The 25,976-nt window shown below is 47.3% G+C and overlaps 1 protein-coding gene across 1 annotated transcript; it reads left to right on the forward strand.

Moving 5' to 3' along the window:
* Window positions 1-711: 711 nt before the first annotated feature.
* On the forward strand, window positions 712-25,334 carry CD84 (CD84 molecule). The gene is made up of 8 exons (XM_025986335.2): window positions 712-892; window positions 11,387-11,734; window positions 16,770-17,021; window positions 17,595-17,714; window positions 18,369-18,401; window positions 19,753-19,850; window positions 20,901-20,960; window positions 22,628-25,334. The coding sequence occupies exons 1-8, from the start codon at window positions 847-849 to the stop codon at window positions 22,691-22,693; spliced, it is 1,023 nt and encodes a 340-aa protein (XP_025842120.1). The 5' UTR covers window positions 712-846; the 3' UTR covers window positions 22,694-25,334.
* The last annotated feature ends 642 nt before the right edge of the window (window positions 25,335-25,976 follow it).

Below are 25,976 nucleotides of genomic sequence, written 5' to 3' on the forward strand. Positions count from 1 at the left end.
TTAAACTGCCTAGCTCATGGACCCAAATATTTATTCCCATCACCTCTCCCTGATACTCCACACGCATACAAGGCCCCTGATACTCTTCTAACAGGGACTGGGAGGCCTCTACTAGAGAACAGTCCTGTATTACATGTAGTTTAATCATAATATAATTATATTCATTATGTTATACAGTAAACACATATACATAAAATATAATTTATATAATCAATATAATTATATAATACAATTACATATAGTAGAATTACATGCAATATAATTCTATAACTGTAATTACATAATATGAGTTGCTACCATTTATTAGGCTCAACACATTCTTCCAATTCCCTCTCTCCCTACGACCTTTCACCTAGTAATGCTAACTTGCTCTTCAAGTCCACCTCAGGAGGACTGCCAGTTCCTTTGAAAACCCTTCCCCACACTCTCCTTGCCCAAGTTAGAGACCTCAGCTGCTCTCCCAGTTCCCTGTATTTTCTCTATCATAAGACTTATCATACTATATGGGAACTGCCTATGTAGTTGTTGATCTCCCCAACAAGAACATGAGCTCCATGAAAGGAGAGGGATCAGTCGCTTTTTTGCTCTTTATGTTGCCAGTTTCCAGAAGAGTGCCTGACACCCAGTAAGCATTCCATAAATATTAGCTGAATAAGTAATTAATTAATGCCAGGCATCTTGTATTATATAATAGGAAAAAATTATCACCGTAAGCAGAAGCCAATGTTCCCCCAGTCGGCTAGCTCATACTTCCTTTCTTATATACTGTGCAAGGAAACTTACTCGCGACTAGCTTTTTGTTGGAGGAACGCCTTCTTGTTCACCAAGATTACAGCCTAGAGGAACATGGCTCAGCGCGGCCTGTGGATCTTGCTCCTTTGCCTGCAAACCTGTGAGTTCTGACCCTTGTTGATGCCCTCCTGGTTTTCTATTAAGTTTTAGAAATTGCCCTTAAGGAAGACATTGAAATGCCCCCTCCATCCATCTACTTTAACAGGTACCCCCTGGGTCTGAAAAAGTATCTAATTGACTGGGGAGAAACTTAGGATCCAAACCTGGTTTTTTGGCTTTAGAATCTATGTTTCTGAATTTTATCTGTGCCCAGTCTTCAAAGGTTTGAAAACAAACCCTTCTGCTCAGGAGAGGCAGCACTTGGTAGGCGTACTCAGAAAGCCCAACAAAAGAATATATTATCTAAAACCCTGAATAACTTAAAAGCGTTTCTTTTTGGCTTTAGATTCTGGTGTATAATTTTTGACAGAGATATGTCCTTCCAAATTATATTTCATTACTCTATCAGGTTAGAGTAATTATATATCTATAATTACCATTGTAAGAACTTCATCTCCATAAGCCCCCTTTATTTTCAAAGCACATTCAGAGTTATTACTCTGCTTCTATCCTCCAAAAACTCTCCAAAATAAATGAGGAAGAGATTGTTATTTCCATTTGACGAAAAAAAGTTAGGCCTCAAAAAAGAAATGGAGAACTTGAAACTTTGTTTCTTACTTACAGCTTAGAGATAAATTATAAGGACACTTGAATATTGGTGGTTGTTATTATAAAGAAAACTATGTTACATAAACACAGCTCTGGGAGTGTTTTGTCTTTGCAGTCTCTCATTAAATCCAGTTACCTTCTGCATATAAACTGACTATGATTGGCATTTATTTTTTTGAGATTTTATTCATTTGTGCGAGAGAGAGAGAGAGAGAGAGAGAGAGAGAGGCGGTGGGGAGGGGAGAAGCAGGCTCCCCACTGAGCAAGGAGCCCCAACCGGGGGCTCAGTCCCAGGACCGCAGGATCATGACTGAGCCAAAGGCAGATGCTTAACCAACTGAGCCCTTATGCTTGACGTTTCTAAATCTACTTATAGCCTCTCCTACCCCCTCTGAAAAAAACACACTAGCAAATTCCTGGTATATGTTAGAACACAGAGAATCTAGTGGGTTGGGATTTCCTAAAAAGGTAGAATCACTACACCTTGGTCTCTCTGGCTCCCTTGGTCATTTAAACTGTGGCTCCTTTAATTTGAACTTCATGGAGATTGCATGACTAGGCAGGGCAACTTTTGGGATCCTGTACTAACCACCCTGACATGGCAGACAGAAAATGCAAGTAGATAGGGAAGAAAGTTGGATAGAAGCTAAGTGGAAATCTAAGGATGTCCCCAGTCTTCCAGAGAAGAGCGTTCTGCAAATTTGCAAAGCATTCTGCAATGTTTGTGCTTATATTCTTACATGATTCACTCTAAAACCATTGAGGTAAGCAAAAATAGATATTATTAATCCCATTACACACAGAAAAAAGTATAAACTAAGATTCAAGTTAAATGATTCACCCGAAGTTTCACAAGCTGATCTTTGTAAGGCTGGAAAGGGATATTGGTTCCCCTAATCCCAAGGCTAGAGCTCTTTCTGCTCCACTCTTCCTGGCCTCCTCTCATTAAGTTTTCAATTTCTTGATGCTCTTTAAAGTGCTAGCACACGCAGATTTAATGTGATCCCTGTTAAAATACCAACAGCATTTTTCACAGAACTAGTACAAACAATCCTAAGATTTGCATGGAACCACAAAAGACCCCAAATAGACATAGCAATCTTGAAAAAGAAAAATAAAACTGGAAGTATCACAATCCCAGATTTCAAGATATATTACAAAGCTGTAGTAATCAAAACAGTATGATACTGGCACAAAAATAGACACATAGATCAGTGGCACAGGATACAGAGCCCACAAATAAACACATGATTATATGGTTAATTAATCTTCAACAAAGGAGGCAAGAATATGCAATGGAAAAGGGACAATTTCCTCAACAAATGGTGTTGGGAAAACTGGACAGCTACATGCAAAAGAATGAAACTGGACCACTTTCTTACACCATACACAAAAATAAACTCAAAATAGATTAAAGACCTAAATGTAATACATGAAACCATAAAAATCTGGGCCCCTGAGTGGCTCAGTGTTTGAGTGTCTACCTTTGGCTCAGGTCAGGATCCCGGGGTCCTGGGATCGAGTCCCACATCAGGCTCCACGCAGGGAGCCTGCTTCTCCCTCTGCCTATGTCTCTGCCTCTTCTGTGTCTCTCATGAATAAATAAAAAAAATATTTTTTAAAAAACAACAAAAATCCTAGAAGAGAGCACAGGCAATAATTTGTCTATAACATTGGCCCTAGCAACATTTTTTAGATATGTCTCCCTAGGCAACAAAAATAAACTATTGGGACTACATCACAACAAAAGGCTTCAGCAGAGTGAAGGAAACAGTCCATAAAACTAAAAGACTACCTACTAAATGGGAGAAGATACTTGCAAATGACATATCCAATAGAATTCCTCTGAAATCACTGAAATGAGAGAAGTCTGAATATGCAAACTCATGACTCTTCCACATTGGAAAAGTTTTCTCAAAGAGCTAAGGCTCACAGTCACATGCTCCAAATTCCACTTTCTCATCGTAACTTGTGACCATGATTCTGACTGCCTCTGCAAGGAACTAGCCACTCACCCTCTAGGGTGGAAGACAGAAGAGTCCACCACTTTTGTTCCATGCCCGTTGTCTGCTCTATATTCTTTCTTATACTCTTTAATTCTTCCTTTTCTCTACACTTTTTTGCTACAGTTTCTTCAATCTTCACCTGGTTCCTCTTACCCATCCCCCACCAATAATAGGAATAATTAACCATTTATGGAACAATCACTGCATGTCAGGCATTACTCTAAGTAGTCACACTTATTATTTACCTTAATCCTTACAATATTGTTTGAGATGAGCACTATCAATACCCCAGTTTTAGAGAAGGAAACACAGAAAACTAGAGCCCATTTAGCCAAAAAGTGGAGGAAATAGGATTTGAACTCCAATGTCCTTAGGCTTAACCACTGAACAAGGCTGCCTTTGCTTCTGATGCCTTTGATGCTGACATGGAATAAAATACTGACTTTGCTATTGATCATGATCACATTTTGGGATTTTTAGTGGAAAGTGGTGATTTATTCCCATAAAGACAGGAATATTCAGGCAGAGAATGGGGCTGGTGGACAGGTCTTCACCAATAATAGAAGTTTAAGCAGGCCACCAAAGCAGACTGTATCCAGACATGGTTCAAGTACCAGCCATTTCAATATGATGTGAGGTGACTTGAATTATCTTCTTCAAAATAAACAAAGTTCCAATATCAATAAGGTTTTGAAATCCTGTTGAATGTATAGCACAGTAGAAGCATTCCAGAAGTCAATATTTAGAAGTCCAAGAGGTGAGTGAACCCACCTGGTTATCTGTCTGTGGATAAGTAGGTCCTGACCTTCACCCTGGAGATTAGACACAGGATTTCATGGCTGGAAGAGTCCTGGTGAGATCCAATTTGTAGGCTATTCAAGTGTTTCCTGAGTCAAATCTTTCTTGTCTTGAACCTTAGAGAGGAATGAACCTGAGTTTGGGTTTACTAGGTTCACCTGTGTGGAAGCTGGAAAAGAAAGAGGTATGAGCAACTGGTTGGGGCTGGTGTTGGTGGTGCTATGTACCCATGTTTTCTTCATTACACTCAACTTTTTATTATATACCAATAGAGGGAAGTAGTGATAGAACAATGATTGGCCAGGATCCCATCTTGGTTTTGAGAATTTGTGTGTGTGTTTGTTTTTGTTTGTTTGTTTTGAAGAAATGGGTTCAAGTCAACCCAGATCACAAAAGAGATGATAGAAAGCTGGGGCACCTGGGTGGTTGAGTCAGTTAAATGGCCAACTCTTGATTTTGGCTCAGATCCCAATCTCGGGGTCCTAGGATGGATCCCTGCATTGTGTTCTGCACTCAATGGGGAGTCTGTTCAGATTCTCTCTCCCCCTGCCCCTCCCCAACAAAGTAAATAAATAAATCTTTAGGGAAAAAAAAGAAAGTAAAAAAAAAAAAAATCCAATAGGCAATAGTATACTGTCGTGTGGGGGTGATAGGTTCCTTTTTTTAAAACCCCATAACCAAAGGACTTACCACCCTCATGGAGATTGACACAAAGCTGGCTGCTCAAACCTTTGCTTCCTTTCTGCCCTCTACTGCCCTTAACTCAATGTAACGTGCTACAACCCACTCTCTCCTGAGGGGGCAGGGTACAGCCACCCCCAGCTTCCCTTCTGGGCTTGCCGTATTCAGGGAGGTTCTCCCCCTATTATTGATTTAGGAGATAGTGGGTGGGAGGAGAGGAGGCTATGGTTAACTAATGCCCCAAACGCATAAGAAATGGTTGCTTGAAGGATCCTAAAGAAGCCCGGGGGCAAAGGTGTTCAGGTGGCTGTTGGCAACAACACTCTTCTTCATCTCTGCTCTCAGTAGGAGCTCTCTGCTCCAGACCCAGTGTTTTGACTCTATTTTTTCCCTTCAGAGTTGACTGGGGTATTATTTTCATCTCTGTAACCACGGGGCTTTGTTTCATATAGTACACATGTAGGGGTGCCTAGTAGATGCCAAGCATCATTCTAAGGAATTTACAAATATTAACTCATCTAACTCTCATGACACTTCCATGAGCTTAGTGAGCCACTCACTATGAGCTTCATTTTTAAACTGATAAAACAGCCCAGAGAATTTAACTTTCCTAAGACCTCAAGCTCATGCAGTCTGGCTCTTCTTCACTAAGTGAACGTCCAAGCTCATACCCCAGGAGCCCAGCCTTTTCTTGCCTTTCTTCTCCTCTAGTATGTCCTTCTCACCCCTCCCTTCTGTGGTCTGGTATATGGAAATAAGGAAATCACAGTCACTGGGAGATAGATGTTGTGCATGTGGGTCACCTCTTCTTCACTGGCCTCCCAAGGCTGCTCCTCAACACTTCATCCCACTAATCAATGTCTTGTTGACTCTCTAGGATGTTCCTTAGAGTATCATTTCCTCAAATTTGTACATTCATCAAAATAATAATGGCAACTACCATTTATATGTGCCAGGAGTTCTGCTAAATGCACATCTTCATAACTGCATTTAGTAAATATTCACATTTTAGAGGTGAACAACCTGAGGATCAAAGAATTTCAATAGTTTTCTCAAAATAGCACAGCTAGGTCCAAATATACCTGGATTCAACACCTGTGTTCCTAATCTTTACACTTCCTACCTAGCCCCAACCTCCCCTCTTCACTCTTAGCAGATAGCCTCACCTTCTATACTACTGGAGAATTGCAGGCCATCAAGCATGACTATCTTCTATTTTATCCTCTCTACTCCAAAATGTCCACTATGTATTAAGCACCTCTAGGTGCCCTCAAACAATTCTATGGGGTGGGTATTATTACATCCCATCTTGTAGTAAAGTAAGATAAGGGCTTCAGTAAATGTCAAGGATTGAACTTGAACACAGGCCACCTGGCTCAAACCAGTGTTCCCTCGCCTCACCAAGCAGCCTTTCTTCTCTCTTCCTCCCCAACAGCACCTCAAGATACCCTGTCCTTTCACTCATCATCTCCTTTCCCCCTTCCACCTCAGACAAGGCATGACCCTCTTCTGATTCCAAACCTATGCCTTCCACTGACTGCCCTCATCTTTTGTTCCATGACAAGCATTAGTGGTCTGTGTCTCTGCACCATCCTGGGTCTGGGGATTTGAAGGTATAGTCCCCTGGACTCAAGTAATTCACAGTGTCCAGAAACAGACATTTGGGTTCATGACTACTATACAACATAGCAAGTACTATGAAGGAAAAACACAGAGCTCTGGAGAGCCCATGAGTGAGAGCACCTAACCTAGCAGGGCTAGTCAGGGAAATTTCCATGTGTCTTCTTCCCTACCACCTACCCCCATGAATCTCTTCTCTCTCACTCTCTCTCTCTCTCTCTTTCAGGTAAAATTGGTATATGACATTATATAAGTTTCAGGTGCACAACACTATAATCTGACATCTGTATATACTACAAAGTGATCACCGCCAAGAGTCTAGTTACTGTCCATCACCTATGGTTGACCTTCACCCATTTTGCCCAATCTCCAACCCCATCTGATAACCATCAATATGTTCTCTGTATCTATGAGTTTATTTTTGTAGCATTTGTTTATTTTGTTTTTTTTTTATTCTGCATAAGAGTGAAATTATATGGTATTTGCCTTTCTCTGACTTATTTCATTTAGCGTAATACCCTCGAGGTTCATCTGTTGCAAATGGCAAGATTTCATTCTTCTTTATAGCTGAGTAGTATTCCATTGTGTATGATATATTATATATATTCCTATTTATATCCCATTGTGTGTGTGTGTGTGTGTGTTTGTACATCAGATCCTCCTTATCCATTCATCCATTGATGGATAATTAGATTATTTCCCTATCTCAGTTATTGTAAATAATACTGCAATGAACATAGGGGTGCATATATCTTTTTGAATTAGTGTTTTCATATTCTTCAGCTAAGTACCCACAGGTGGAATAGCTGGATCATATGTTAGCTCTATTCCTAATTTTTTCAGGATTTTCCATACTGTTTTCCATAGTCACTGCACCAATTTGCACTCCCACCATCAATGTACGAGGGTTCCCTTTTCTCCACTTCCTCTCCAACATGATATTTCTTGTCTTTTTGATAATAGCCTTTCTAACAGGTACAAGATGATATCTTGTTGTGGTTTTGATTTCCTTTTCCCTGATGATTAATGATGTTGAACATCTTTTCACGTACTTGTGGCCATCTATTTATCTTCTCTGGAAAAGTGTCTATTCAGATTCTCTGACCATTTTTTAGTCAGGTCATTTATTTTTTTCACTGTTGAGTTGCATGAGTTCTTTATATATACTGGATATTAACTCCTTATCAGGTATATGATTTGTAACTATCTTCTCCCATTCAGGACATTTTTGTGCCACAAGTTCTTTCTGAAGTTGGGTTTCCCTTAGATCCTCTCCAATGCTAATATAATGTTTGAGTCCTTACAGCACCTAGAAAAATAAATATTGTGGTAGCTTGAGATGGAGATTCTTTTTTAAAACTTAAAGTCTTAAGCATAAAGTCCATTAAGTGAGTGGTACCTAAAATAATCTCTCTGGGCTTTACTTGAATTAGCCCTTAATAATGGCCCTTTGTACATTCTTCAGTATGGTCCTGGTTCCCCCAGGGCCATCATAGGGGTGGCCTAGGAAGCCCTAAATGGTATGTAGTGATTATGAGGATGATAATGAAGAGGATGAGAATTATCCTCATTATCAACCTCAGAAACAACTAACATTTATTTTGCCTTAATGGTTACAAGACATTCCACTTATATGATTTGCAATGAGATAGAACAAATTTTATGGTTTCCATTCTATGGATGAAGCAATTGAGACTCAGAAAGCTTTTGTGACTTTGTGTAGCTTGCCCAGCTTATAAGCGGAAGTGTTAGTACTTACACCTTCAGCCTTCTGGTCTTTCAACTAACTATATGTAGTGGTAGCACTGCCACCTGTCTCAGACCACAGTCAGAGTGTCTAAAGGTGACTGCATCTTGTGCATGTGTGAGCGCTAGGCTTTTTCTCAGCAAGCCCAGGATTGACACTGACAACACAAGCAGCAAGAGTAGCAGCAAGACTTCCTCCAGTTTGACCTACCTGCCATTACTACTGTCTCATTAGCCTTCAATATACCATCAGTTTCTCAATGACTTGCTATGGGGGCTAAGTCAAAAACAATATTACGTTCTTTGTGGCAAGACAACTGCCATAAACCCCAGAGAGTTCTGTTTTCACAAGCCACCCACACACTTCCTGGGGCTTGAGGAGAAAACCTACATCCTCTTCTCACATTTGACTTGAATAAACAGAGCCGAATGGCAGTTAGATGTAAGGGTCTGACTTTTAAAAAGCCCTGCAAGACTATCCGGCATCAGAGGCATCTGTCTAATTTGCAGGAGCCAGTACAAAATGAAAATACAGGGAGTCCTTATTCAAATAATATTAAGAATTTCAAGGTGACACAGCAGCATTAAAAACAAATTCGGAGTCCTTTTGGGCTCAAGGCTCTATGCACCCGTACTGGTTGCTTGCCCATGTCTGAGAGGGATTCAGGCTGGCACACACCAAGTACCCCTCTGTCAGACCCTATCAGCCCAATGGAACAGTTACCTGGAGAGAATTAATGTTCAAGAAGCTGGATTTTGGTAAACTACGACTCTTGCCACTGAAGGAAGCCTTAGTCTCTCCTGTTCACACAATGGTTTGTTTTTTTTGTTTGTTTGTTTGTTTTTTGTTTTTTGTTTTTTTTTTTTTGCTCTTACCATTTGGCACTCTTCAGATTGTGATATTTTTGACTTGCATACACATCTGTCTTATTCCCTGGACTGTGAACTCCTTTGTACAGCAACCACATCCTATTCTTCCCTGAGTCCCTAACACAGCATCTGGCACATAGTTAGCACTTAATAAATGTTTGTAGATGAGGGCCCTTAGTCTCCTCCTCCCCCGTGACCCTGTTACATCTCCTTCTGTACTTCACCCACCTCAACTAAGTCATCACACCTCACCTGGGATGGTCCTCCTAAAGCAAAATCTTGGTTGGCCTGAAAGGAAGGTGATTTGTATTAGTAGTCCGTGGGCTCATTCTGGGATTACGGGGCTGGAAGGCAAGGGTGACCATTTTATGATCATATTGCCTTCTATTTTACAAACTAGGTTTAAATCAGTTTACCTTCATAAAGTGAAAGAAGAGGAGAGAAAAAAAAAAATAAGCCTGTCATCTACCCCCACATTGGGTTTTAAAAGCGTTCATCCTTCAGCTTTTACTAGAAAGTGTTTCTGGATTCCCCAAAAGAGATCAAGTCCCCTTGCTATTCTCTCTCAAAACACCATAATACCTAAACAGTTGACCTTGAACAATGCAGGGGTTGAGGATGCTGGCCACTCAGGCAGTTGAAAATCCATGTGTATAGCTTTTGGCTCCCACAAAACTTTACTAATAGCCTGCTGTTGACCAGAAGCCTTACTGATAGCAGTCGATTAACACAAATTTTATATATATTTTTTGTGTTATGTACCTTATTCTTACAATACAGTACACTAGAGAAAAGAAAATGTTTCTAAGAAAATCATAAAGAAGAGAAAATACATTGACAGCATTGTACTGTATTTATGGGAAAAAAATTCAAATATAAGTGGACCCACGCAGTTCAAATCTGTGTTGTTCAAGAGTCAACTATATATTTTGTAGGTGAGCATCTGTGCTTATCCAATTAACATTGATCTCTTCCTTTAACTGTTAAGTTCCAGAGAGCAGGGACTTTAAATATCAATTTTGATATATATCAGTTGATAAATATCAATATATCAACTTTATATCAATACAACATACAATCTCAATATACTGTATCCCCCAGCTCCTTACATCGCACTTAAAAGAGTAGACGCTCAGGAAACATTTCTATTATAAATTTAATTACTAGGGCAGCCCCAGTGGCTCAGCGGTTTAGTGCCTGCTTTCCACCCAGGGTGTGATCCTGGAGACCCAGGATCGAGTCCCCCGTCGGACTCCCTGCATGGAGCCTGCTTCTCCCTCTGCCTGTGTCTTTGCCTCTCTCTCTCTCTCTCTCTCTCTCTCTCTGTGTGTGTGTGTGTGTGTCTGTCATGAATAAATAAATAAAATCTTAAAAAAAATAAATAAATTTAATTACTAATTACCTGCCATAGTATTTGGGACAAAGCTGACCTTGAATAAACCCATGCATTCATTTATAAAATGTATGAATGAATAAATGAATATTGCTTACTTCAGAAGTTGTTCTAAGAGTTTCCAGGCAACACATAAGTGAATTCCATTTATTAATCCATTCCCCAAATATTTACTAAGCACCCACTATGTGTCATGTAGTCATCTAGAGGCTGGAGATAGAGTAGTGAACAAAAAAGACCTCCAAATTACCAACTTGAGAAATGTTTTTTTTTTGAGAAATATTTTTTTCCAGAACTTCTAATGCACTCTGCCTGTATCTCCCAGGAATAAAGGTATAAATGTAGCTTTCTTTTTGCAAAGACCACAGCAGCCAGGCTCTTGTCCCAGCTCTTCCATCCCTTGACAATATGATCTTGGGGAAAAAAAACACATTTAATTCTCCAACCTCCTGGAGGTTTATGGTCTTCTTCCCTCTAATCCCTTACCTTTCAGTCTATAAGTCTAAATAAAATGTTTTTAATGAAACAGTTCCCTTGAAATTCACTGGAAACTTCGTTTTTGAATGATAATCCTTTAGAAATTTAGCCATCATAACATATTATGTGTAGAGTAGAATACCCAAAAAATCCAAAACCAAAACCAAAAAATCCCTCCAGAACCTGGATAAGCTGCATCTTGAGGCAGCAATTCAGGGAAGCTCAAGCTTGGGGAGACAGGAAACTCTAAAAGGTGCAACCATGAAATGCTATGGTTTTCTATTTATGTCCCCAGCTCTGGAAGCAGCCAGAGGTGACACAGACATCCTCATGGTCATTGGGACTCTGGGGGAGTCCGTTACTTTCCCCTTAAATATCCAAGAATCACAGCAAGTCATCAACATTGTTTGGAACTCTGAAACATCCGTTGCTTTTGTAACACCGGGAGACTCAGAAACAGCACCCAAAGTGACTGTGACCCACCAAAATTACAACGACCGAATAAATGTCTCACATCAGAACTACAACCTGGAGATCAGCAATCTGAGGATGGAAGACTCAGGCATCTACAAAGCCGACATAAATACAAAGATCCTTGAAGGGATGGTCACCACCACCAGGCGCTACAACCTTCAAGTCTTCCGTAAGTTGTGGGAGGATAAAGGGCTTGTTTTGTTTTGCAAATTTGCTCTCTATAGAACACCTTGATTTCTTTATTGGCTTCCCTAAATCTTTCCGTACTTATAAACACTTCTATAAATACATCAATACTCACAAGGAGGAGGTGATTTTGCTTGTTTTTAGCCATGTAATCTTCAATCAGCAGGTTCTCCCGTGGGCCTGGTTTTTCTTTTCAATAAAATGTGAATAATCATATTATTCGCTTCCCATAGTGGGGATCAAGTGAGATAGCGTATGGAGAGTCTTTCTCTAGAAAAACCCTTATTTTAAAATAAGTGTGGATGCACAGAGAGGTGTGAAGAGCCATGCCGGGAGGTGCTGCGTCCACTTCACCCAGCCTCTGCCGGTGGTAACATCTTACGTAACTGTAGTACGATATCAAAACCTGGAAGTTGACATTGGCGTACCTGGAGCTTATTCAGGGGTCATCAGCTGTCTGGGTGCTCATTTATGTGCGTAGAAGAGTAGCGTGTACAGTTTATTAACATGTGCGCCCTAGTGTAACCACTACTGCAATCAAAATCCTGAACTGAACCATTGCAGCAAGATGCCCTCAGCCATTCCTCGCCACCCATGCCCTCCTCGACTCCTAGAAGACGTCAATCTCTCCTTCATACCCAGCAGTACGTTATTTCACAAAGGCCGCATACATGCACTCATGCAATATGCGTGCTTTTGAGATCGGCTTTTTTCACGCAGCATAATTTATTTGAGAGTCATCCCAATTATTGCAAGTATCAGTAGTTCGTATCTTTTTATTGCTGGATAGTATTCCACGGTACACATGTACTGGTCTGTTTAACCACTCACCGATCAAGGGATATTTTAGTTGTTTCCAGTTCGGGGCTATTATAAATAAAGCTGCTATGCACATTCACGTACAAGTTTCAGCATAAAATAAGTTTTTGTTCCTCCAAGATAAATACCCAAGAATGAGAACATGGTAAATCTATTTTTCTTTCTTTTTTTAAATTTATGATAGTCACAGAGAGAGAGAGAGAGAGAGAGAGAGAGAGGCAGAGACACAGGCAGAGGGAGAAGCAGGCTCCATGCACCGGGAGCCCGACGTGGGATTCGACTCGGGTCTCCAGGATCGGGCCCTGAGCCAAAGGCAGGCGCTAAACCACTGCGCCACCCAGGGGTCCTTCTTTTTGTTCTTTAAAAAATGTTTTTATTGAGGGGCGCCTGAGTGGCTTAGTCAGTTAAGCATCTGCCTTCGGCTCAGGTCTTGCATGATCCTGGGGTCCTGGGATTGAGCCCTGCGTTGGGCTCCCTGCTCAGCGGGAAGTCTGCTTCTCCCTCTCCTTGTGCCCTTTCCTCCGCTCATGCTCTCTCTTGCTTGCTCGCTCATTCTCTCTCTCAAGTAAATAAATAAAATCTTTAAAAAAATATATTATTGTGATAAAATATACATAACACAACATTTATTTATTTATTTTTACATAACACAGCATTTAACAATTTAACCATTTTTAAAAAGATGTATTACTAATTTGAGAGAGACAGAGAGTGTATGTGAGTGGGCAGAGGGGCAGAAGAGGAGGGAGAGGGAGAAGCAGAGTCCCCGCTGAGTGCAGAGCCCCAAGCCGGGCTCAGTCCCAAGACCTTGAGATCATGACCTGAGTGGAAATCAAGAGTCAGATGCTTAACTGACTCAGCCCCCCAGGCGCCCTTGCTCTCATCTCTTTATATGTTCAGTTGTACTCACTCAATTTCTGGGAGGTGTTATTCCGTCTGCAGTTAGAGCAGACCACGGGGAAGTCTCAGAGAAGGCCGGATTTCCCACATGACAAGATCTGTACCTTTTGGGTAGTTAGTGGAGAAGATAGTGAGAAGGGAGGGGATCCCCGGGTGGCTCAGTGGTTGGGCGTCTGCCTTCGGCCCGGGGCGTGGTCCTGGGGACTTGGGATCGAGTCCCACGTCGGGCTCCCTGCATGGAGCTTGCTTCTCGCTCTGCCTGTGCCTCTCCCTCTCTCTGTGTCTCTCATGAATAAATAAATAAAAACTTAAAAAAAAAAGACAGAGAGAGAGAGAGAGAGAGAGAGAGAGAGAGAGAAGAGAACTGACATTTGTTGAACTCCATGTTTCTGTCATTCTAGCACCTAATTTAAGAAAATAGAAAGATCACACATGCTTAGGCAATACATGCACCGAGTAAAAGACATCGCAACTCCCCCTTCTCAGGGGCAGTCCTTGTTGCTGGCTTCTTTTGTCTTTCCCGTAGATAATTAATGCGGCCAGATAGATGATCGATGATAGATGGATAGATAGGTGATAGACGGACGGATGGATGGATGGGTGTTAGAGTGTTCTGTAAACACAATACCTCATTTAGTCTTCACAACGAACAACCCAGCAGGAGACAATTATCCTTGTGTCATTACTGTTGGAGCCAAACCTCAGCGAAGCTGTTTGCATCCCGTTCTGGGAGCAGCGGAGGCTGGTCGGACTCAGGTATCCAGTGGCTTCCCCACTCAGCCCTGCCCTGCCCTTCTCTGCTCAGCAGCCTGATGCAGGTAACATCCCTGCTCCTGCTGAGAAAATGAGATGGGATCCTATTCTTAATAGGAATTAATAGGAACTATCCCCCACTTCAATGCCCAGCAAAAAAAGAATTTCTCTAAAAAATCAGTAAATATCAAGCTGAGACTTGAACATTCTGGTAAATCAAGTTTCTAAAGAAATTGTGCGTGCACACACCTGCACACACCTGCACGCATGCACAAACACACACACACACACACACGTTGGCTCATTTTTTGCTGTGGAGCTCCTCAAGGTGACGCCAAACTTCTTTGAAATTTTTTTTTTTCACAAGTCCTCATTAATTCTGGTCTGGAATAGTTCCCTCTATGAGACTTGTAGGACCAGGGTTTCTGGTGAGGCTGGAATGGAAAACATCTACAGCTTCTTCCTTACCGTATGCCACCTCCTCAGAGGCACAGACAACTTTAAAAATACCCCATGAACTAGAAAGCCACATGCTGGTTCCTTCTGCACCCTTCCCACATGGCTTTGGTAGGAGGAACAAAGCCCAGCACAGCAGCCTGGTCAAGGCTGAACTAAATTTACCAAGTCTGAATGGGCCTTTTTTTCTTATCTTGCTGGTGGAGAAAAGATCTTCCCCTTCCTTCTGCCTGCCTCAGATAGCTCTCCCTCCATCTTAAATATAATTGTTCTTCCATAACCCTTTTTAGCCTACAACTTGGACAGTTTACCTTTTGATTACTTTAGTAAAAATATTTTTTGATGAACTTTTTTTTTTAAAAAAAAATTTATTTATTTGAGAGAGAGAGCATGAGCAGGGGGAGGGGCAGAGGCAGAGGGAGAAGCAGACTCCCCGATGAGCAGGGAGCCCGACGTGGGGCTCGATCCCAGGACCCCGGGATCATGACCTGAGCTGAAGGCAGATGCTTCATGGACTGAGCCACCCAGGCGCCCTTAAAATGAACTTTTAAAGAGATTCTAACTTTTCACCATGGGCACTTCAGAACAAAATGAAACAAAACAACTTAATGAAAACACATGAGAAAACAGAGCCAAAAAAAATTTTTTTTAAAGACTGTTTCATGCGGCGGTGTGCTGATAAACGTTCAACTGGTTCTTGCTGTTGTGTGTGACACAAAGGATGTGCGGCACACAATTTTATCAGTGGTGATAAAATATACCACGGTGTTATTGTGCATCCCACAGAGCGAGTTGGACTCACAGAATGCTTCCATTGAGCTTTGCTGAACGTGTGTACACCTCCCAACGGCAACTACCACCGACGAAGAAGCCAACGTGATGGTTGACGGGTTCATTAAGAGAGTGAATAGGGACGATGTAACTCAACAAACTGATATTTCAGAGCTTCACTTGCACATCCATGTGAGAGGCTCTTTGCTGAATTGGATAATGGTTTTCAAATACGGGAGGGGTCTTTTTTGGTGCTATTCGCAACGTTATGGCTACAGACAGGAGGCACTTTTAACTTTAATCTACTTTAGTAATCTTCAGTCTAGAATGACAATCCACAGAGCAGTCGACCCAGCCCAAGTCTGAGCATTTGCCGATTTTTTGGGGGGCGGGGGGTGGGGGGGACAACGGAGGGAGAGGGAGAGGATCCTCACAGGCTCCACGCCCAGGGCGGAGCCCCGCTCAGGACTCGATCTCATGACCCTGAGATCATGACCTGAGCCCAAATCAAGAGGCTGATGCTTAACCGACTCAGCAACCCAGGCGCCCCATCGCTTGCCCGTTCCCGTGGTGTGCATACTCCCACTGTGTTTTAAAACTTCCCTTAAGAATTGGGAGGGGGATCCCTGGGTGGCACAGCAGTTTAGCGCCTGCCTTTGGCCCAGGGCGCGATCCTGGAGTCCCGGGATTGAGTCCCACATCGGGCTCCCAGAGCATGGAGCCTGCTTCTCCCTCTGCCTGTGTCTCTGCCTCTCTCTCTCTCTGTCCCTGTGACTATCATAAATAAATAAATAAATAAAATATTTAAAAAAAAAAAAGAATTGGGAGGACTGGGGATCCCTGGGTGGCTCAGCAGTTTGGCGCCTGCCTTTGGCCCAGGGCGCGATCCTGAGGTCCCGGGATCGAGTCCCGCGTCGGGCTCCCAGCATGGAGCCTGCTTCTCCCTCCTCCTGTGTCTCTGCCTCTCTCTCTCTCTCTCTCTCTCTCTCTCTCTATCATAAATAAATAAGTAAATCTTTAAAAAAAGAAAGAATTGGGAGGACTTAGTCTATCATTACAAAAGACAGATGTAATAGATGAAAATAACTTGTAGAGCGTAGATAATAGTAAATTGGCCAAAGAGAGAGAGAGATGAGTTTTGAGTATGTATTAGCTTTTTTAAGGTATGATTTATTTTATTCTAAGTTTTTACAATTTCATTTCTCATGATGGCTGTGTTTAACAACGCTCTTGAAAAAAAATTTCCAGAAGTCTAACAGCTGGCTCTCCTGGCACACGCCAGCTCCACTTACCCCGGCACCCGTGTCGTCCCCTCCTAGGTCGGCTTGGGAAGCCAAAAATTACGCAGAGTTCAATGACGTCTATCAACAGCACCTGTAATGTCACACTGACGTGCTCCGTGGAGAAAGAAGAAGAGAACGTAACATACAGCTGGAGTCCCCTGGGGGAGGAGGGTAACGCAATACAGATCTTCCAGACGCCCGACAGCCAGAAGCTGACCTACACGTGTACAGCCTGGAACCCCGTGAGCAACAGCTCTGACTCCATCTCTGGCCTGCAGCTCTGCGCAGGTAACCAGCTCTGTCCGGCTGCCCTGCGCTCTGAGACCCGCTCACAGGAGCGGCCCGGCCTTGTTTCCCGGGGGAGTGTCCCCCCCTCGTGCCAGGCCTGGTCCCCGGCGGCACCTCCTCCCACGAGGGCCTGGAAGACGGGCCAGAGCCTTCTGAGATAGGCCGTGCATTTGGGGTGTTCGGAGGCAGCCCCCGCGTGACCCTCTGATTCTATTTCTAACGCCGACTTTTAACAACAGAAAGTACAGTTTCTTTCTTTTTTTTTTTTAAGGTTTTATTTATTTATTCATGATAGACATAGAATGAGAGAGAGAGAGAGGCAGAGACACAGGCAGAAGGAGACGCAGGCTCCCTGCAGGGAGCCGACGTGGGACTCGATCCCGGAACCCCGGGGTCACGCCCTGGGCCAAAGGCAGGCGCCAAACCGCTGAGCCACCCAGGGATCCCAGAAAGTAGTTTCCCTGGGAGCTTTGGCACTGCCCAGGCGGACAGCCCATGGTGACAGCCTCTGAGTGTGGCCCAGCCCACCGCCTGTTTCCTGAGAGCCGAGTCTCCTGTATCTTCTCTTTCCAGACACTGCGACAGGCCCCCGATCTCGCCACACAGGGCTGCTGAGCGGGCTGGTCATGCTCTCTCTGTTTATCTTTGTTGTGCCTTCATTCCTTTTGTTCCTGATGTGCAGAAGAGGACAAGGTAGGATTTTTCCGGAAGGTAAAATGTGGACATGCACCTTCCTTCTTCCTGGGGTGGCATTTATCCCAGGGGGTGTACGGAGGTCCTTGGTTGCAGGGAATCCACCTGCGCAGTCCCCGCTCCATCACCTCCCCGTCTCCAGGGGGATGAGCTCTAGCACTGCGGACGGGACGCTGAGCGCACCTCGGAATCTGTTCCTGGTGTCATCGGTATCTGGTGGGCCCGGAGCTTGGGTTTGGGTTTAGTACTGCCATTGAGAAGCTGTGCTTCCCTGGTGTGTGTCTTTACCTTGCTGGCTCGGTGCTATCGCATGGGAAATGAGCTTTGAACTAAAGGGTCTCCAGGGTCACTTGCAATTCCATCGTATTTTGACTATGACCGTTGGAGAGTCACTGAGGGACATGTGCTCACTTTGCATTCCTTGGTCATCACTAGATCCCTCGGATCCCTCTGGATCCTTCTGTAATTGTGGTGTTGGCAATTCAGTAAATCTAATCTGAGGCCTCCAGGGGATCATTGTGCCCTCCTGTTCCTCCTAAGCCCCAAGATCTCCCCAAATCTTCCTTTCCCACCAATCATAATTCAAGCCTGGGTGTAGAGAATATCTACGTCTGCTTCCATGCTCCTGACTCTCCTTTGGGTCTGATTCCTCAGGTTCCTACTTGAAGAACTTCAGTAAGAACTCCGGTAAGTTCTCAGCCCCCAGTTTCCCCAGATAACAAGGGGGAGACATGGGTTCACGGCAGGTTGGTTAAGACTCAGCTAGTGCATTGCAGGCAGTCTGGGCTGGAGGTTTACCAGCTGTGGGTTCGATGTCCCCGTAAGTGCCAGGTTTGTCAGTGGTAAAACAGGCCTACTAACAGGTGCGGTGACCAACCTTACTAAGTGGGCTAAATGGAATTACCCACATAAAGTGCTGGGCCTGCAGCCTGGTACATAGTAAGCACTCACTAAATGTCAGCACTGAACTTACAACTGATGGCCCGGACGTGGCACGGAAGGAGGCACCCCGAGGAGGAGAGTTTGTGTCATGGGCCATCACACGGCTGCGCGATGGGGAGAAGTCGCACGACCCGACACAGGCCGTAGGTGATGTTCAGGGCTCCTCAGACAGACATCTGCCTTCAATCCCTTCCGGTCTCTTTGGAAGGAAGAAGTGCCACCTTTTCCATCTACCGATGAGGTGACAGGAGCACCTGGTCTGGCTCGCGTTGTTGACTCAGGGCCTGGGACAGACCTGAATCTGAAATGTCGGACCCCGGTGGCATTGCTCAACTCAGCCCATCCTGCGTGGATATGTTGGTGCCCTGGACTGTGGAGACCTTAGGTTCTGGCCATGTGAAGTCTCTTTTCAACTTCACCCCAAAACGCTCCACTTCAGGAGCAAGGAGAACACGCCCGGAGGAGTGCCTTTACGAGCCCAGGAGTTCTTAAGAGTAGGGGCTGGGCCCCGGGGCCCTTGCAGATCCACGGCCTCACGCGGAGCCGGGCCCGCAGAGGGAGCTCAGTGAACTGACCGCGTGGGCCAGTCAGGCCGACAGTGAGTGTCTGTAGAGTGTCTTCGCGCGCCGCAGCTGGAGGTGGTGACAGTGGGGCATGCACTAGAGTCCGAGCCAACCTTTAACTAGAGAGAAGCAGCCGAGCTGAGAAAGCAAGACCGTCACACGAGAAGACAGCTGGCCATGCGAGGCAGGGGGCACCGCAGGCCGAGACACCACCCGAGACCCTGGGAGGAGCAGCTGCCCCTGGCTGCCCCCTGCTGGCGTGGGCGGCCTTGGGAGAGCCTCATCAGCCTAACGTTGCTTCCAGGGTAGACAGGGTCCCCACGGAGCCCTGGGTGAGCCGCACCCCCCACCAACGTGCAGTCCCTAGAAGAGGAAGAGGCAGTCCAAAGACCCCCAGCATCATCTCACAACAATGATAGACTTGGAGGGCTTCGTGTCTTTATCCTAAAGAGACAACGTTAGAGTAGGCCAGGCCATCTCTAAAGTCCATCCGCCTGTCACACACTCTGCTTCTACGTTTATTCATGACGCAGATGCCATCTCAAGGAAGACCATCTACACGTACGTCATGGTTACAAGAGATGCCCCGCCAGCAGACGGCAGAATCTATGACGAGATCCCCCACTCCAAGGTGAGCTGATACCACTGGTGGGGCCTCACCTCCCCCCAACCCTGGGAAAGGGAGTCGGGGGCAGAGGGCAGCAGGCCAAGGATCTAGAGGGTCCAACCAAGCATCATCATGTCAGGGAAATGATGCTGTGAGGACAGGACTGTGGCCATTGTCACCCCATGGGAGCCTCCAGGGGCAGAGGTGTCGGCTTCCACACGGGCCCTGGCTCTGAGTGAGGCGACAGGCCTGACGAGGAGTGGAGCCCCTGGTGTGCGGTGAGGGCTGCTAGGTGGCCACCAACACGGGACAGGTGGCTCAGCGGCCTCCAAGGACACAGAACTGAGAGAGGTGCCCCTTTTAATAGAGATCTCATTTATTTATTTGAGAGAGAGAGAGCGAGCACATGCAAGGTGGAGGGGCAGAGCCAGAGGCCTCCCTGAGCAGGGAGCCCGATGCGGAACTCGATCCCGGGACCCCAGGATCATGACCTGAGCTGAAGGCGGAGGCTTAACCGCCTGAGCCCCCCCAGGCGCCTCACGAGGGATCCCCTTGAGCTCAGCGTCCTGCTCTGGCAAGCTCCCTCCTCCCACCTGCCCCGCCCCTGCCTGCCCCTCCCTCACCACCCCCCCCACCAGGCTTCTAGAGGTACCACCTTCCCTGTGCCTCCACTGGGCTGTGCCCTGAAGTCTCCAGGACCTGCGGGGAGCCCACTACCTGGTCCGGGGAGCCCACTGCCTGGTCCGTTGAGCACTGTGCTCGCATGATGGGGGCAGGGCCCACGCAGCCTGGAGACAACCAAAGTCTTCAGGGATCACGGCTCAGTCTGAACCATGCAAACCCCAACTCTTGGCTCCTGAGGGTTTCACCCAAGGGCTGCCCTGTCCTCCCGCCCGTCACCCAACCGTGACCCTCTCCGAAGCCAAACAGAACCAGAGCTGAGGCGGGAGGGGGGGGCGGGGGAGGGAGGGGGGAGGCTATGTGGTGGGAGTGGGCAGGGGGGCAGTGGGCAGGGCAGAAGCAGGGAGGGAGCCGAGCCCCTCACTGACTGGGGTGGGGATGGGTGTTTTACAGGAGCTCCCTGCAGGGGAGGAGCCAGTGAGTAGGATTTACTCCACACTGCAGACTGACAAGGTAAATCCTTTTTGATTTGTGTGTTCCTGTTGCCCTGAGCATGGCAGCCAGTCCACGGTTCCGCGTGTACCCGGCCAGCTGGTGCCTGTGGTCCCCTTCTCTGGACATCTCAGGACTCACCGCTGAGGGCCTTGGCCCACAGGTGTTTTGCATTTGCAGCTCCCGGGGCTGTGGCCGTCCCCAACTTGGCCTGTTTGGGGTGCCCAGCCTGCCTCTAATGCGGGAGCCCCTGGGCCTCTGACCTGCCGCGTGGAAACCTCGGGCTCCAGAGCACCCAGGGCCCTGCTAGCTCACGGGACAAAGTTAGACAACAGGTGCCCCCCTCTGGTCAGACGCAGGCCACACCACAGGTGCCCAGAGTGGCGAGTAGGACACAGGCTGAATTTCAGTTCCTGTTTCTTCCACCAGCTGACTTGTGCAGTGTGCAACCCACACAACCATTCACAGCGGAGCAGTGACACTTGCAATGCCCTGTGCCTCAGTGTCCTGCTCCGGGGTAGGCAAAGAAGGAAGGTTAAACCGAGTAGGATCTGGTGAGGGGTGTCCTGGTCTATGAGGGTCCTCCTCAAACTGAGCAAAATCTTCATGAAAGGTAAATAGGAGCCGGGGAGTCTAGGGGGGAAGCAGCGAGAACAAATGACGGCGGGAGGAAATATCAGGCAATTGGCTGCCAACAGATGGGGAATGAGAGGAGCTGATTCTGCGGCGTCTGTGAGCTGCAGGAGCAGGAGGGTCTGAGAGCTCCACGCCCAGGGCCGTCACGTGTGAGGGCAAGCCGGGGTCCTGGCGCTGAGGAGACGGAAGGGGGTAGGGAGAGGGGAGGAGAAGGGGGTGCGGGGGGCAGAGGGCCGCGAGCGTGTGCAGGAGCTGAAGGACAGGGGTTGCATACCAGGGGTGACTGCGGCAAGGCCTGGGTCGGGAGGTCCCGGCATCTGGGTCCTGGCGTCTCCAAGTGCGTCCTCCAGACGAGGTTGGTGGCGATGACTAACTGGTCACCATGTGATTCAAAAAAATTTTATTTTTTCCTGTTGGGTCCACTTTATTTGGGAGCGGGGTGGAGGGAGGTCTGCGGGGCCCTCAGCAGGGCCAGCGGCTGCCGGAGCTCCCGGGTAATGGCTGGGGTCCCACCCGCGCTCGCGTTCCCCGGAAAGGGAGCCCAGGGTGCCCGGGCCACAGGACTGAGCCTGGCCGCGTTCTCACCGTCAATGTGGGAGGACTGGTGAGTCCTGGGGCCCCGGGTGGTGGCCCTGCCAGCCCCAGGCCCCAGGTCCAGCCCCAGGACCAAGACGCCTCAGGGCGGGGGCAGGCTTGTCGGCGGCACCCCAGTCGCTGGTGGAGGCGACTGGCCAGTTGGGAGGTGCAACTATTGGGGTTCAGAACGCGGGAGGCCTGAGCCTGGATGTTTTCCAAGCCCGTGATCCAAATCCCCGCAAACAGCCCCAGTCCTTCCTGCTGTATCTGGCTGGGTACACAGCTGATTACCCGGGGCTCGCAAGTGGGGGACTGGAGTCGGGACAAGGGCTCGGCGGGGCCCTGCAGCCCGCCTTTCGCAAGCGCCAGGGAGGCCTGAGGCTTCTCTGGCCGCCCTGGTACCCCGAACCCCCGGCGCGGCCTCCCCGCCAGCAGGCGCGGCCTACCTCACAGCTCCAACGTCCTCTCCCGCACAGGTGGGGAAAGCCAGCGCTCGGGACGCCAAACCTCCTGGGATTTCAACCTACGAAAATGTGATCTAGGCCCCTGGCTCCTCCCCACGGAACCGGAGGAACCTCCAAACTAGCGGGTGCCCCGGACCCCGACTTCCCTGCGCATATCTCACCTGGAGATTCAGGCCATCACACCCCAGTATGCGGCTTTTTGTGACTGGAGAAGACGACCCTGCCCAGCAGCCCCCGATGTAGAAAGGATCGGTGCCTTGCACGTCTGGAGTGGGCCGTGGCTTTACCCCCAGGGCCACTCTGCGAGGAGCCCTGGTGTGCAGCTGCCACAGTCCACGCAGCGCCTCGGACCAGTTAGACGAAAGCGCCCTTCCCCTGAGCAGGTGCAGCCCTGCCCACACACGTGCTTGGCGAGTAGAGTGTGGGCTGCGTTTCAGCCTCTACATCCCTCTGCCCAGGAACCTTTGTGCATGGGACAGTTGGCCGGACCAGCCCAACCCTACAGGACAGCGTCTCCCGGGAAGCCACTGGAAGCGCGGCTCTCAGCTGTGCAGACGCGGCCTCCAAGTGGAGTGCGGGGAGATGCTCCTCCTGTAGAGACTAGACTGCTCTGAAGTAGAGCCTCATAAGACTTTCTTTATGGCCATTTTTTTCAACTTGACTGGGCCACCCATGGGGTGCCCAGATATTTGGTTAAACATTATTCTGGGGGGAATCTGTGAGGATGAGATTACCGTTTGGATTGGCAGACTGATACAGCAGACGGAGCCCCCACTCCAGTGTGGGCACACCTCACCGAATCCGGCAAGAGCCTGAGTAGAAGAAAAAGACGGCGTACGGGAGGATCCATTCTCTCTGCCTGACCACCCTAGAGCTGGAACGTCAGGTCTCCTGCCTTAGGACTTGGACTAGAACTTACGCCATCAGCTCTTCTGCTGCAGACCTTGGGACTTCTCGGTCTTCGTGAGCACACAGGCCACATCCTTGTTGGAGATGTTCCCTGTTGGTTCCATTTCTCTGCAGAACCAGACTAATACCTATTCCAAGCAGCCTGAGCAAGGAGAAGAGACAATACCCAGCACCCCATTCACCAAAAGGAATTGACCATCTAGATTTCTGACACTTTGGGGGAACTGAGCACAACTCAACCATCAAAACAAGAGACCTTGAAAGAAGCAAGTCATTCTTCAGAGGGAACTTGGCAGATACATGATGGTGTAGATGATGAAACTGGGTTGACCCTTGTTCCTAAGACTCAGTCCAGAGAGTCCTGGACTTCGCACTTTGGTTAGATGCCCTTGCCCCCCCCCCCCACCGCCAGCGCTGAGGAGGAATCATGCAGGCCTGAACAGAACATTCAGGTGATCCTATGAAGAATTGTTTCCCTCATGTGTGGGCACCCATAGCCAGCTAAATCCTAAATCCCCATCAGCAATCCCAGCCTGGGCAGTAGAAATAAGCTGCATGTAGGCAGAAGGAAGATGTTAGTCCCAGCGAATAGGTCCACAGAACCTGACCTATTAGCCCTGACCACCCTTAGCAGTGTTGGGGGCTGCAAGACCCCCAAAGTGTCAGATGAGCAAAATAGCTGCCCTATGCAAGACAAGCACAGACTCTATACTTAAATGCCGAACTACTTGCTGTGGGGAGTGCCAGGAGCTAGCAGTCAGGGAAGGCTCCGTGAGGGAGGTGAGGCTGCAGCTGGGCTCCAGAAGAAGGATAGGATTTGGCCAAGAATGAAGAAGACAGATCACATCCAACTGAGGCAAGCACAAGAAGCAGAGGCGTGGATCTGTGGGATGTTTTTGGGGCACCTCCCCGGATGCACTGAGTGCGTTCACAGTCCCTTGCCTGTGCCCGCAGAGCGCCTCTGCTTCCGTGTGCGCCCCCACCCCTGACCCTTCCCACACACTGCAATGCTCAGATCAAATGTCACCTCCTCTGTGAAGCTTTCCCTGGTGTCACTGGCCAAACTAATTAGGCCTTCTTGCACTTCTTTTGGCCCCTTGCTCCTTAATCACTGCGTCTCATTTCTCTCTGCTTCATAGCATAGACCATTATTCGTTTCCTTCCACTCTGTATGCACCAAAGGGCAAGACCCGTGACTACATGACCATAAAGAGTGATCATGAGAGATGAGAGTTTTATTCACCTGTGTATCCACCATCAGCCAACCTCGTGCCTTGTACCCTGCTTGTGAGCCATGAATGCGATCGAATAGAACTGGAAATGAGCAGCCCGCTCAAATAGAAGGTACACGTCGCAAGGATGGATAGAGGCCAACGAGCAGAGTGGAATCCAATTACAACGCGGTTAAATGTCGGAATGCAGATGTCAGTGTAAGGACACTGTGGACGGAAAAGCCTTCCAGAGTTAGGCCAACAGACATCACCTGAAGCGATGAACTAGGTGTGAGTGAAAGGCAGTCACCCTCGGGAGGGATGTGAAGGAAGAAATAAAGACCTGTCACAGGGCTGGAGAAGTTCCAATGTGATGCTGACCAGGCTGGGTTTCCCCTAAAATAAAAGCATGCTCGGGGCCCCTGGGGGGCTCAGTGGTTGAGCCTCTGCCTTCGGCCCAGGGCATGATCCTGGGGTTCCGGGATCGAGTCCCGCAGCAGGTTCCCGCAGGCTTCTCCCTCTGCCTATGTTTCTGCCTCTCTCTCTCTCTGTGTCTTGTAAAAAAGTAAATAAAATATTTTAAAAAACAATAAATAAAAGCATGCTTCACCTTTATGTGAATTGAGGGACCTCTCCTGAACACGGTTCTTCTGTCACCGGCCCCTACTTCTCCCTGATGCTCTCCCCAGTCAATGGGGGAAAAAGAATAGAGCAGAGCAAGACGTCCTCGGGTCTCCCAGGAGAAGAAACCTGGGAGGGACCCAGTGCCCAGGAATTCTTTGCATGGCCTTTGGGACTCAGGGCCACTGAGCTCCTGTCTCTCGCTCTTTCTTTCCTCGGACTCTTCTGATTTATGAAGTTGTAAGCCACTCGCCCCATCCCCTAAGGGCTTGGTCTCAGATTCTCCTTCTGCAAAATGGGTGTGATCTCATTTCCCCCTTCACACCTTGCCAGCTGGACTGGATTGTGACCAGGAGGTCAACAGGGCTGTTCTTTCAGTGGGTCAGAATCTTGTCTCACCCACACCGGCCAGTTTTTACAAAGATGCTTGACATAGCATCTCCGGGGTGGGGCCCTCTAGCGGCAGGGCTCAGTCGCCCAGGCCGGAGCAGAACACAGGGCAGTGCAGGCCTCTCAGAACAAGAAGGTGAAGCTGATTTAAAATGTGATGGGTTTTGTTTTGTTTTGTTTTGTTTTGTTGTAAAAAAAAAAGCTTTAGAGTGCTCTAAACTGCACAGCCC

The sequence above is a fragment of the Vulpes vulpes genome, chromosome 5 (assembly GCF_048418805.1).
Source record: "Vulpes vulpes isolate BD-2025 chromosome 5, VulVul3, whole genome shotgun sequence".
NCBI lineage: Eukaryota > Metazoa > Chordata > Mammalia > Carnivora > Canidae > Vulpes > Vulpes vulpes.